General features: G+C 55.9%; 1 protein-coding gene across 4 annotated transcripts; it reads right to left on the bottom strand.

Annotated features, from left to right (window-relative positions):
* Positions 1–867: 867 nt before the first annotated feature.
* Positions 868–12903, bottom strand: TMEM51 (transmembrane protein 51). 4 transcript variants are annotated; one of them, XM_062622828.1, is made up of 3 exons: positions 12762–12903; positions 3946–4394; positions 868–2559 (listed from the first exon to the last, which is right to left on the bottom strand). In XM_062622828.1, exons 2-3 carry the CDS (start codon positions 4284–4286, stop codon positions 2148–2150), a joined length of 753 nt encoding a protein of 250 aa, XP_062478812.1. In that variant the 5' UTR covers positions 4287–4394; positions 12762–12903; the 3' UTR covers positions 868–2147. The 4 variants fall into 4 exon arrangements, with proteins under 4 accessions (XP_062478812.1, XP_062478809.1, XP_062478811.1 ...); XM_062622825.1 differs by lacking the exon at positions 12762–12903 and adding an exon at positions 10822–10911; XM_062622827.1 differs by lacking the exon at positions 12762–12903 and adding an exon at positions 8684–9040.

Below are 12903 nucleotides of genomic sequence, written 5' to 3'. Positions count from 1 at the left end.
CAGACAAGAAGCTTCATTTTATTAACCCAGATTTCCCAAGAGAACTGTTAGGGTTGCATTTCTTCACCAGGGAGAGAGGACCTCATGCCTTGCCTCCCACCAGAGAGAGGCTCTTAGGGGCACACGTGCCTGGGAGGCAACTTCCAAGGACCTGCACCACCTTTGCAACCTTTCAACAAGAATAACATGGGAATCCCCCGGACCTCAAATCCCAGACTGGTTTGAGTTGGAAGGGACCTTAAAGCTCACCCAGTTCCAACCCCCTGCCATGGGCACGGACACCTTCCACTCCCTCAATCCAGGTTACATTCTGCTGCTGGTTTCCTTCCCTTTAGTAAGGAAGCCCCTTGGTCAACCATGTTACTGTGCCCATCTGAGATCATGCCTTGGGGCACAGGAAAGTGAAAATCCTGCCCCATGACAACAGAAGAGATGCAATGTGAAATAACAGCTAATGAGAGAAACTGCTAGATGGGTTTGGGCCAGCATTTCCCCTTTATCTTCGTTCTGGTCAACCATACTGCCAAGTCAAGATCTGCTGTACAATCTGTAACTACAACATCAGCATCACCCCAGCAAAGCCACATGGTACCAGCAGCAAGAGGCAGAGGGCAGATTGGCTACACCAACACCAGCTAAACATCCTTGGGAGATCCTGCTTTCCACCCACACCACCAACACTCAGACCATATGAGAGAGCCCTTGCCTGAACATGATGACTTTGTCATGGATCGCTTTGCTGGAAGCCTGGGATGCAGCACATGGCCGGGATACCCATGGAGCAGGATCCACTCTGAAACGTTGTGGACCACTTGCAAAGCTCGGAGAGGGCCATAGCCATGCACGAGAGTGTAACACACACAAACACAAGGTACCAAGTGTTTATTTAGAGCAGGTCTGCTCAGGATGCTCAGCAGTCATTGCGCCCTGCAATGCACCTCCTGGCAGCCGCACACCAGCTCCCAACCCTCTGGATCCATCCTCCAAACACCCCTTTGCATCAGAACACAGAACACAACAGAGAAAACAAGCAAGGCAAGAAATCCATCCCCTCCCGAGGAGCACAGGGCCTGTTTCTGAGCTCCCACCAACAAGCACAGACCTTGGCAGGAGTTTGTGCTGGCTCCGGGCCACCATCCCAGCCCCAGACTGGAGGAAGCTGCAGTGAATTCTGGCAATGCAGTTACCCTTACTCAGACAGAAAAGATGCCAAAAAAGAAGAAAAAAAAAAGAAAATTTTCCTTTTCCACTTGGAAAATCCTTGTTCAGTATCAGTTTGGTGACTTGGAAACATCTTGCTGGGTGTAAGGAGAAAAGGAGGTGAAAAGGTACATCATAGAATAGAATCATAAAATGGTTTGGGTTGAAGGGACCTTCAAAGCTCACCCAGTCCAACCCCCTGCAATGCAGGGACATCTTCATCTAGACCAGGCTGCCCAGAACCACATCCAGCCTGGCCTGGAATGTCTCCAGGGATGGGGCATCCAGCACCTCTCTGGGCAACCTGTGCCAGTGCTTTGCCACCCTCAGTGTAAAGGATTTCTTCCTCACATCCAGCCTGAATCTCCCTCTTTTAATTTAAACCCATCACCCCTCATCCTACCACAACACACCCTGCTAAAAAGTCTCTCCTCATGTTTCTTACAGGCCCCTTTTAAGAACTGAAAAGCTGCAATAAAGTCTCCTGGAGTCTTCTCCAGCTGAACAATCCCAACTCTCTCAGCCGCTCCTCACAGCAGAGGTGCTCCAGCCCTCGGCTCATTTCTGTGGTCTCCTCTAGACCCTCTCCAATAGGTCCATGTCTTTCCTGTACTGAGGAATCCAGAGTGGAACCACGCTGGGTGGTCCTTATGTAAAACCACCACAAATGACACTTCTGGCACTTGCAGCCTTCATTTACTTACAGCAGCAGACTCACTGGCATCCAGGTCTCTTTCCCCACAGCCTTCTGTAACAAGGGAAAACTCACCCCGTCCTCACGCTGCAGCACTATGCACCTATTGCATTCTCCACATTGCAGCTTCCAGGAAGCCCTGACCACTTCTGCACCCACAGACCAAGCCCCTCTTAGTGTGGTTGTTTTAACCCCCCCCAAGTCCCCCAAATCCCAGCTGCATCACAGGTTCCCTCTTTTTTTTGGTGAGGGTTTAAGTCATTTGCTGGCTCCCTGGCACCTTCTCCTGGATGTCCTCGTACTTGGGCGGGGGGGTGAGCGGCTCTATCGTGATAGGGGCAGTGCTGTTCCCCTGGGCCAGGTTTAATCTGATGTCCTTCAGGTGCAGCTTCTCTGACTTGATCCTGCGCACCTTGAGCGGCTTCAGGCGCTTGCTGAGGCGGGAGCTGTGCCGCCCGGGCGGCTGCTCCGTGCCTGGCTCCGTGCTCGCAGCGCTGGGTGCCGCGGTGCTGTCATCCAGCCCCGTCAGTGACTCGTAGGAGGGAAGGGAGACGCTGATCCTGGTGCTCCTGTCCAAGTCTCTGGGCTCAGAGTAGCCCGTGTTCATCACCTCCTCGTAGCTGGGGACGTAGTACTGGGAAGATGTGTCGTCGTCCTCTTCTTGGCTAGATGGGAAGAAATTAGGCTGTCAGCAGCACATCAGCTTTGTGTGGAGACGGGTTGGACCCCCTCTGCAGACCTTTAACAAATTGTTTTCCTGTCTATGTTATATAGAATCCCAGCCTGGTTTGCGTTGGAAGGGACCTTAAAGCTCATCCAGTCCAGCCCTCGCAGCATCTCCATGGCCTCCTCTGGATGAGTTCCTTTTTGTTTGACAGAACAGATCACAACCCCACCTACATTCAGACAGGTTTTTATTTCCTCTTGACGTACACCAATATTTGGTCATCACTTCATTTGCCCTTAAAACCTCTTTTTCTATTGCACAGCAGTGATTTCTGCCCCCGGCAGAACTGATTTCTCTCCTCCCCTTCTCAAAAATCAGTCAAACTGCATTTGAAAGAGACATCACCCTCTGTCTTTCCCATTCCAATGCCTTTTGAGCTAGATAGCTACCTTTTCTGCAAACAAATTCAGCTCTGCAAGACTTTAACCCTTATGCCAAAAGTACCTGCACATAGCCTGCACAGGTAAATATCTTTTGCAGCCTGAAGTTACCTTTACAATCCAATAGGGATACCCAGTTTTCTGTTTTTGTTTTTTTTTCCTGGGTTTTCTTATCTGCAGAGAAGAATTCTCTGCAGCCACAGATTTGGAGAACGCTTTCCCCCAAAGCATTCCCTATGCAGCAGCCATCATCTCCTGTCTCCTCACACCCTCTGTTGTCCCATTGCCCTCCTGCTTCTCTCTGCTTGGCCACAGCTTGCACCAGGGACTGTGCTGATTCCCTGCATGGCTGAGATGGATGGGGACTTCTGCACCCCGTGTTTGCTCAGCCTGTGCCTGCTGCAGCAGCCTTTGCTCTACTGGAGCTCCCTGAGCAAAGAGAAGAGCCCTGCAGGCTTTCACGAGGTCTAAACTCCATTCCCAGCCATAGCTGAAAGGCTCCTTGGCACCTCTGGCTGCACCCAATGAGACACAACCCGTTCTCCATCCATGCCCTGCTCCTCTCCACCACCATCACTGGCCCGGCTGGCCTGGCTTGCAACACCAGGCTGCTCTCCTGCGTTAACCATTAACCAGTGCCGGCAGCATTCCCCCTCAGCACAATGCCTGTGCAGTGACAAAGGCAGGAGTGGCATGGCTGGCTGGGCCACGGCTCCATCCAGACCCCAGCCTCCACACAAACAACGCTCCCTTTCACCTACAGCAGCGTGTGTACAGCTGGAGTGATTCCTTCCTCATCCCCACAGCTTTGAACCCCAAACCATGACACGTGCTCTCTTACTGCAGCCCTCCCAGCCTTACGCTCCTTGCTCCAGACCTCCTTAGGGAAGAACAGCAGCCCTTGGCTTCATTCCTTTGCTCAGCCCCACTCCCTAAAGGCTTACCTGTCTTCCTGGTGTGAGGGCTCCACAGACACTTGGTGCTGCACGCGAACAATGTCCTCACTCTGCCTCTTCTTGTCCCGGATGTTGAGGCAGATGGAGAGCAGCAGCAGCAGCACGCCCGCCCCTACCAACACGTACGCCACCGAGAAGGTCTTGCTCTTCAGAATGCCCCCGTTGCCACGGTCGGGCTTGCTGCTGTTCCCAGCATGGGTGGTTGGTTTGTTGTCGGGGCCAAAGCCAGGGACCAGGTTCCACACAGCCATGATGATGCCGAGGACGAGCATCCCCAGCCCTATCGCTGTCAGGGCATAGTGCGAGCCGTTGGTACGAGACTGGGCCATTGCTCTCGCTGCTGGCTGGGTGTCCCCACCTTACAGCATGGCTCAGGTCTGGGAGGCTGCAGTCCTGCTAGCAGGCATGTGGTCCCCTCCCCAGGCCGGCGGTGAGCTCTGGGAAGAGATGGGAAGCAATGGTTAGCGCATGGTGTGAAGCAAAGGCTATGCAGCTGTCATTGCAGTGGCTGTGATAACATCGTCTTATGCAGCTAATGCTGGAATCTTGTATCAGTGTGTCTGTGGGGAGCGCATCAGGACATAGCAAGGCAGCAAGATCATTGCCCGCCACTCTCATCGCAACCCTTTGCTGCCTTCTTGGCTGTAATATCCACCAAGCTTAGAAAGGAACCCGATCAGTACCATGTGCTAAGAATGCAGACTGGCCATCCTTAGGAGTGTTACAACCAACCTCTTCCCAGCACCAGGAAGAATGCCACCAAAACAACTTTCCACACTCTCTGGAGCTGCACTGCCCCAGGCAAGCAGCGGCTATCACTGCCCATTAACCTGGAAATGCTCAGGAACAAATCTCAACCTGTACATCTCCTCCTTTAGCCCTGGTGCAGACAGAGCGGGGCTCCCTGCAGCGCTGGCTGCCTGCCCTGCACTGCCTCTCCCCGCATGGAGAAGAGAAAGCAAAACTGCTGCTTTCCCAGCCAGCACACGGCAGAGCATCCTGGCAGAGAACCCTCCTGACCTCAGCTGGGGGAGGTGGAGCTCTGAGCACACCCCCTTCCTGCACCCATGGGTGAGTAACCCGGAGCCCTGCAAGCAAAGCTCCACCAGAGCCTTGGGCCTCCTTTGGAGCCTCCCTGCTTTACTCATGTGTGTACCAGGGTTCTCTCAGTACCCCAGCACTGCCAAGGCCACTGCCAAGGCCACCCCTAACCCACGGCACTGAGACCTCCCCTCCACGCTGTGTGAGCACTTGCAGGGACGGTGACTGCAGCCCTGCCCTGGGCAGCCTGTTCCAATGCCTGAGCACCCTCTGGGGAAGGAATTGTTCCTCAGCTCCATCTAAACTTGGGGTCTGAACCTTTGTGCCTGTTCCCAGTCTCTCCGGGCTTCCTGGGGCACCTCACCCCTGGGGGAGCACAGGATTTACAATTCTACATCATCTCTGCGCCTGAAAGTTTTATGCAGATCCCTCAGCAATCAGATTAAAGCAGGAGACCTGACATACAAGTCTGTGCCTCTATTGAATTAGCTCTTCTTTTGGCTCTCCAGAGCATGTGTTTATCACTGCTTTAGCAATAACCCTGACGTCAGCGGCCAGAGAAGGAGCTGCTGCTATCTCTGCCTCCGGTCCAGCATCCCTGGCGCTGGGGGCAGCCCCATCCAGATGGACACCCATCAGCACAGTGAAAGGCTGCTCCAGCCCTGCTCCAGCGCTTGCCTGCCCAGGGCACATGTTCTTCCCTGCAGGCAGACCCACCTTCATCCCCATCCCACACATGCTTGCAGCCCTGGCAATGATTTACACCAGGATCTCTGAATCATTAAACTCCACTGGTGTGGCTGCAAAGCCAGGAGCACCTCCACCTCCTCTGTGCTTTCCTGGGCTTCGCACACCTCTCACCGGCTCCCTGCAAGCTGCCAGAGCCAAGGGGCACCTTATGACTTCTCTTGGGGCATACCCAACTACTACTTCAGCGTGGGAGGGCTTGGGATCAACCACACACCACCACCACACCTGGAGACAGCCTGGAGACCTTTGGCACGGGCAGCAGCCAGGGTGGCAGCAGATAGCATCTTCCTCTCTGCGGGAGACACCAGCCTTTCATAATGGTGTTCCCACTGTGGGGATGCAGAGCTCAGATGGAGTCAGCCTCGGATTGTGCTCTGCATCCCGGTGCTCCTGGTGAAACTCTAACCCCATGGAGGTGACTCATGAGGCAGCACAACAGCCACCGCTGCCTGCAGCAGCATCGCACTCCCTGCCCTCCACAACCTTTGGATCTCTCCCTGACACCACCTCCCGGTCCTGCTCCAGCAGCAATAGCTTTGTCATGGGCTCACGAGGAATGAGTCTGCATCCAGGGAGCAGGTGAAACCCTGATGCAGTCACAGGGAATGGGATGAGCCTGCCCCAGGGCTTCCAAGGAGTCAAAGCGTGATGCACGGCTTGCAGTGTGCCATGATGGAGCAACACAGGATCATGGAATCAACCAGGTTGGAAAAGACCTTTAAGCTCATCCAGTGCAACCATTGCCCGGCACTGCCAAGGCACCACTAACTCATGGCACATCTAGTTTGGGAACACTTCCAGTGACTCCAACACTGCCCTGGGCAGTCTGTTCCATGCTTACACCCAACCTGCCTTCTCATTAACCACCTTCCCTGCTAATTGGTGACCACTCGACCTCATTCCTGCAGTGGCAGAAGCCTTGTCACACAAAGGTTCAACCCCCCAAGGAGGCACAGACCAACAGGTCACAACTTGGGCTGTATTCTCCCATCTTTAGGCCTTTTTGGCTGCCCACATTCCACTGCCCCAGCATCAGGGATCATCCTGGCCAGATACAGCCCAGAGGATGGAGGGAGTTTCCTCCCTGCACCAGTGGTGTGGGAAATACCCAGCACCATGCAGCTGAGCTGAAATGCCGGTTAGGCCTTTGGACAAACACCCACAGCCTGTTCTAGAGCATCTCAGCAGGGAATAAAGACCCGGAGGGACAGCCCCGTGCAGACTGGCAGGGCTTTCCCATGTTTTGCTGCTTACGCTTCCTGCCAAGAGTGCACAAGAATGTGACCCACATTCACTGCTCTCGGCATTCCCAACAGACACTTTAGGAGCTGTTTCACCAGTTTTCTTTCTCCTTAAGTTTCATTTTTAAGGACTCCTCCTCAGTTGCACTATTGCAGACAGCACCCGGCAAGCAGCAGTGCTTTCTCGGAACACTACACAGGGTGCTTCCCCCTTCTCCCAGCCCACCCAGAGGGGACCCCATGGCCCCCGGCGCTGCAGCTTCCTGCAAAAAAAGGGCATCATGGGAAAGCCAAGGCTTCCTGGTGCATTCCCGAGCTCAGGATACTGCAATGCACCCGGACAGACACGCTGAGGGCTGCAGAATAACAGCGTTCAAGGCCAGGTTGGACGGGGCTTGGAGCAAGCTGCTCTAGTGGAAGGTGTCCCTGCCCGTGGCAGGGGTTGGAACTGGATGAGCTTTAAGGTCTTTTCCAACACAAACCAGTCTGGGATTCTATGATTAGCTTGAACTATGCCACTGAAGTATGAGAAACTGCCTCCCAGACTCTCTTTCTCCATAATTTCATCACAGCATCAGAGCAGGTCTTGCTGCAAAGCAGTAATGGACTTGGACACAGAGTCCTTTTAAATTTGTATTTAAGGACATTGCCATTTATTCCTGGGGATAATGATACTGCCACAGCCACCAAAGCCACGCTGGCACAGGCTCCCAGCAGGTCAGTGAGCCCTCACCAGGTACAGCCTGCTGTGTGCACTGTCCGTGCTACTCCCAAGCCCGGCTCACACAAGCAGCCAAGAGCAGCCTAACACCCCGGGGAAGGGGCTGCTAAACCAGAGCTTTGGGGGCTTTTCCTCTCCTGGGGCTGGAGAAGGGAGCTGAATTGCCAGCCTATGCTGTGTGGCCGGGCCTGGGAAAATCCCAGCACTTGGGCTTTGTCTCCTTCCTGCTTCCCTTTGAATTCCACTTCGCACCTTTGTGTTCGCTTTTTGTTCTCCTTTACTTTTCCTGATCTGCTGTTTCCTGCCAAGATAAAGCTGTTCCAGCAGCCTTCCCCCATGGTTCTTGGCCTGTGACCTCGCTCCCTGCCAGATACCACCCTCTCCTTTGAAGCCTTTCAGCGCCTTCAGACATTCCCCATCTGCCCTTCTGATGTCCCCCGAAGCTAAATCTGGCATTCCCATTGCCTCGGAATGCTTCCCAGCCCTCCTGGAGGGCTTTAAGCAGCTCCCATCACACCACAGGAGACCTGGAACCTTAGCTTGGTTAGTGCAAGACACTAACCTGGCACATCGTGCTGGTACCACCTTCCTCATCCTCACCCTGGGTTTCAGCAATGTCCTTCATCTCACTGTGCCCCAAAGCAGTATCACCTTGCCCCTCACTTCTCAAACAGCCAACAAGCAAGAACAACCCAGAGAGGAGCCAATGGAGCAGCAAGGGAGTGATGGAGGATGCAGGGGGAGGGATGAAGCTGGCCGGGCAGCCAGGCACAAAGCCCCAGTGTTCACCCAGGTAGGCACAGGTATTCCCATAGGGCTGGAGGTTTGCTGGGGATTAGGTTGCTCCACGCTTCCTGCACAGCTCATACAGGAGTTCTGGCTGCTTTGGTGCAGCCTTAACACAGGTTTCTGCCTAACAAACGCACTGGGAACAAGAAACACATTGAGCAGCATTCCCGAGATGGACACATACCTTGCTGCTGGAGGGATCACTGCTCCCACGTTCCAGCTGGGAGCAGACAGCCCTGCCCTGGCCTGCCAGGATCTCCATGTGAGTGCAAATACAGGCAGCTCCTTTATGGTGCTGAGCATCACCAACCCTCAGCTACCTGCAGGGTGCCGATGGGCGAACACTGCTCCTTCTGCAAGCATTTCCTGAGGTTTTTCCCCACCCGTGTCATTATCCATAACAAAAATCAAAGGCATCTCATACTTCCGAGTCACCTGGGGTGAGGGCTGGGCTCATCAGCCACACACCCATGTGTTCCTCGTGGCCATCTAGGAAGCTTGTCTTCCTGGCTGGCACGCCAAGACACCCAGGGCCTTTTGAAAGCTGCAAATCATAGAATCACAGCCTGGTTTGGGTTAGAAGGGACTCACATCAGAGGAAGTTCTCCCCTACTTTAAGGAGCTTGAAATCCCACCAGCAGCAAAAGCCAGGACCAAGCGTCCTGGTGCAGCTTCCCCTCACCCAGGCTCCACCAGGCCAAGCTGAGGGCATCCTGTGTGACACACAGCACTGTGGGCTCCTGCTCACATGGATGTGCTTCCCAACAAACCCAGCCACACTCTGAATGACCTCCAGGAAACACGGAGGTTTCCTGCTTTGGGGCACGCTGCCCACAGCAAGAGCTGCTCCCGCAGACACGGGTCAGTTCAGCAGGGCACACGCAGCCCTTGACGTGGGGCTCCCTCACACACAACCTCTGCTGCAGCAAGGCACCTCAACCTACTTCCATTGCACTGGTGCTGGGCATGCCGTGATTCCCGAGACACCCCTTTTGTAGGTACCTATGGGGAACACACACACACACGGATTGCTCCTGACACGCACAAACATGCAGAGCTGGCTCGCAAGGGAAAAACCACTCAGGCAGAGCAGAAGTCCATAAAACACCCCCCAGCAGCCAACAATTCCAGCATGGGGCTGCGACAGAGCAGGTGGAATGTGGCTGGCACACTTCCTGCTCTCCCAGCCTACCAAAACACCCACCTGAAGGGGTTTCCAACCCGACCTCACCTTCCAAACCCAAGAATTCCGTGGTTCTGCCCGTGCCTCTCATAGGAAAAAATCATCACAGCAGAGACAGGAGCTTCCCAAGATAACTGTCACTGTCACGGCCGTAACCCAAACCCACAGTGCAGGAGGGTGCCCGTGCTGCTTTCTCTCTAAAGCACCACTTGGGAGCCATTGGCAGAGCTGCCGGAGCCCTTCCAAGCTGCAGGCACTTTCTTTAGCAGGAACGGCACAGTGGGAAGAACCGCAACCCCCTGACCGCTGCTCGGGTCACAGAGCCCCCGGCACAGAGCTGCCCTGCGCCGGTTCCCTTCCCTTTGTCTTTGTTTGCTTTCCAAACACACTCGTGCACACCCCGTCCCCGGCCTGACGCCTTCGAGCAACGGGTCCGTGCCCGAGCCTCCCGTGGGGAGCGCCGGTGGGCTGGGAGCGGGGCTCGCTCCCCTCCTCCTGACAGCCGTGGGGAAGCAGCGGATCCTTCCCAAAGGGTGGCCGCTCTTCTCCTCACCCTCATCAGGCCACTTCAGGACCCGCAGGGCACCAAGCGCCATGAGGGGTGACCCCCACACCACCACCCCCAGCCCCCCCGTGCCATCACACCCCCGGCGGGGCGCGTTTCCCCTCGGGTGGTTTCACCTTCTGGGGCTCGGGCTGAGCTCCGGACCGCACCAGGGACCCCTCGCTCCCACGGGCCGCGCTCAGAGGCCCTCAGGGCCCCCACACGGGGCAGGCTCCAGCCCCGGCTGGTGCCCCCGGTGCAGAGAAGAGCCCAACCGGGACCCGGTTCCAACCTGGCGCTGAGTCCAGCCTGGCCCCGTCCCGGCACCGAGCCGGTTCTGCCCCGGGACTGAGCCTAAGCCGGTCCCGTCCTTGCCCGAGGTCTAAGCCTGCCCCAGCCCCGCTCCCTGCCCCGAGCACCGCGGGACCGAGCCCAGCCCGAGCCGGTCCCGGCTCCAGCCCCAGCCCCGTCCCCGTCCCAGTCCCAGTCCCATCCCCGGCGCGATGGCGCCGAGCGCAGCCCCCGCTCCCCGCCCCGCTCCCTCGGCTCCTTCCCGGGACTGGGGTCCCGCAGCCCCCGGCCCGGCCCCGCGTACCTCCCGGCGGCGGCGGCGGCTGCGGCGGGTCCCTCCCGGTGCTCCCAGCCCGGCCCTCCTGGGGCGGTGCTTGCAGGGCCCGGCCCCATCGGCGGGGCGGCCCCGGGGCAGCGCTCCCCGTGCGGGCACAGGGGGAACGGACCCTGCCCGTCCGACCCCTCGGTTCCCCCTGTGGAGCTGTGGCTCCTTTCGGTGCTTTCCGGAAGGCGGTGGCACAGGCTGGTTCTGGTTCCCCTTCTCCAAAAGGTTCCTTGCAGCAACAACGAGCTCGGGCACACCAGGGATGTGCTTTGGTGCTCCTTTTCCCACACTCGTTATGCACCCAGTGATGAAGGGGACGGACCCCAACCTGCCTGCTTCCTGGGGTCCTGCAACCCGGGAGGAGGCTCGTGCAGCATCTACATCCTGCAATCCCTGCGTTCCATTATGGAATATATAAGAGCTATACGTTTTCCCACACCTCATCCCAGCTGTGGGTTACGGGCTGGGTCACCTGCTCCAAGCAGGATCCTCACAGTGCTCATAGCCCCCATTTCTAGTTTGAAAAGCAACTTGTGAGGGATGTGCACCATGAAACTGGCTCTTACACATGAGCAGAGCCTTTCCTCAAATGTGCTGCTCTGAGCAGAAACCTGTGTGAGGAACCACAACCACTTGGGCTCATCGCTGTGTTCCACAAGGCAAGGCAACAACCCCACAGAGCAGGGCTTCTGGTTGCAAGGAGCCTGGAAAGCACTTTAATCCGGTTGCTGCCCTCTATAAATATTCCCAGTTCACCACCTGCTCACTGGGAAGAGCCATTCCAGGTACAGCCATGGTCCTGCATGGGGTTGTGGGTGGCTCTAGGAAGCAGGGAACCTCTGCACATTTCCATGCCTAAGATGCAACTGAACAACCACAGAATCCCAGACTGGTTTGGGTGCGTTAAGCACCCTCACAGGGAAGAGCTTCTGCCTTATCTCCAACCTGAACTTACTCTGTCTGAACCCATCACCCCTTGTCCCATCACTCCAGTCCCTAATGAAAAGTCCCTCCCCAGCATCCTTGTAGCCCCCTTCAGACACTGGAAGCTGCTCTGAGGTCTCCACACAGCTTCTCTTCTCCAGGCTGAACAGCCCCAGTGTTCTCAGCCTGCCTCCATATGGGAGGTGCTCCAGCCCCTGATCATTCTCTTGGCCTCCTCTGGACTTACTCCAAGAGCTCTTATGTTGAGGACACCAGAACAGCACACAGTTCCAAGGGGGATCCTATGAGAGTGGACAGAGGGGCAGGATCAATCTTTCCATGCACTATACATGCAATAGTTACCAGAGTGGGAGCATGTTTCCAATAGTGGCACAATGGGGCAGCTGGAAGCTGAGCTGCAGCTGCATTCCAGCAAACCCCATCACAATTAACACCATGTCCAGCATCACCTCTTCCCAGCTGCCATCCCAGCACCAATGAGGGTGCGTTTTTCCCGACACTTCTCACACCCAGCTGTATAATAACCACCACCAAAGACTCAAATTCCTTTGGGGATGACACTGGGGGTAGGTTTTCCTCCAGCCAGGAGTGAAAAGCAGGACTGCCACACTTGCTGGACCCGCCCCTGCAGTTTTTCCTGTCCCTTAAGCTCTGCAGAGGCAAACCCCACCACAAACCCAACTCGTCACATCCCCATGTGTGACTCAGCACGACACAACCCCGCCTTGGGGGCACTGCTGCTCAGATGCTGGGTGGGAAATCCCCCTGGTTTTGCTGCATCAGTCCCTACCAGAGCAATCCCACATGGAACCAACGGTATTTTCCACTGGCTCACCTGCCCAGCTCCTCCTCCTGACGCACAGCAGGGCTGCCCTTCCCTGCTCACCATACCCTCCTTCCCTAATCAAAGGCCAGTATGAGAGCAGTCCTACAACAGAAAATGACATTACATAGATCTGTGTAGGGGGTCTTACCTGTGAGCCTTGTTTTGCATTTTCAGGCTTGGCCACCAGCTCAGGCAAATCCTTTCCTTCCCCTCCCCGCAGCACCTTTCTGTGCCAAACGCAACCCTGTGCTCTTGGGCAGCTCCCGCAGTCAGTGCCTACAGCAGGGAAT

Source organism: Pezoporus occidentalis, unplaced genomic scaffold (assembly GCF_034315485.1).
Source record: "Pezoporus occidentalis ecotype Australia unplaced genomic scaffold, CSIRO_AGI_Poc_V1 ctg249, whole genome shotgun sequence".
NCBI classification, from domain to species: Eukaryota; Metazoa; Chordata; class Aves; order Psittaciformes; family Psittacidae; genus Pezoporus; species Pezoporus occidentalis.
This window is presented reverse-complemented; position numbering and strand designations above follow the sequence as displayed.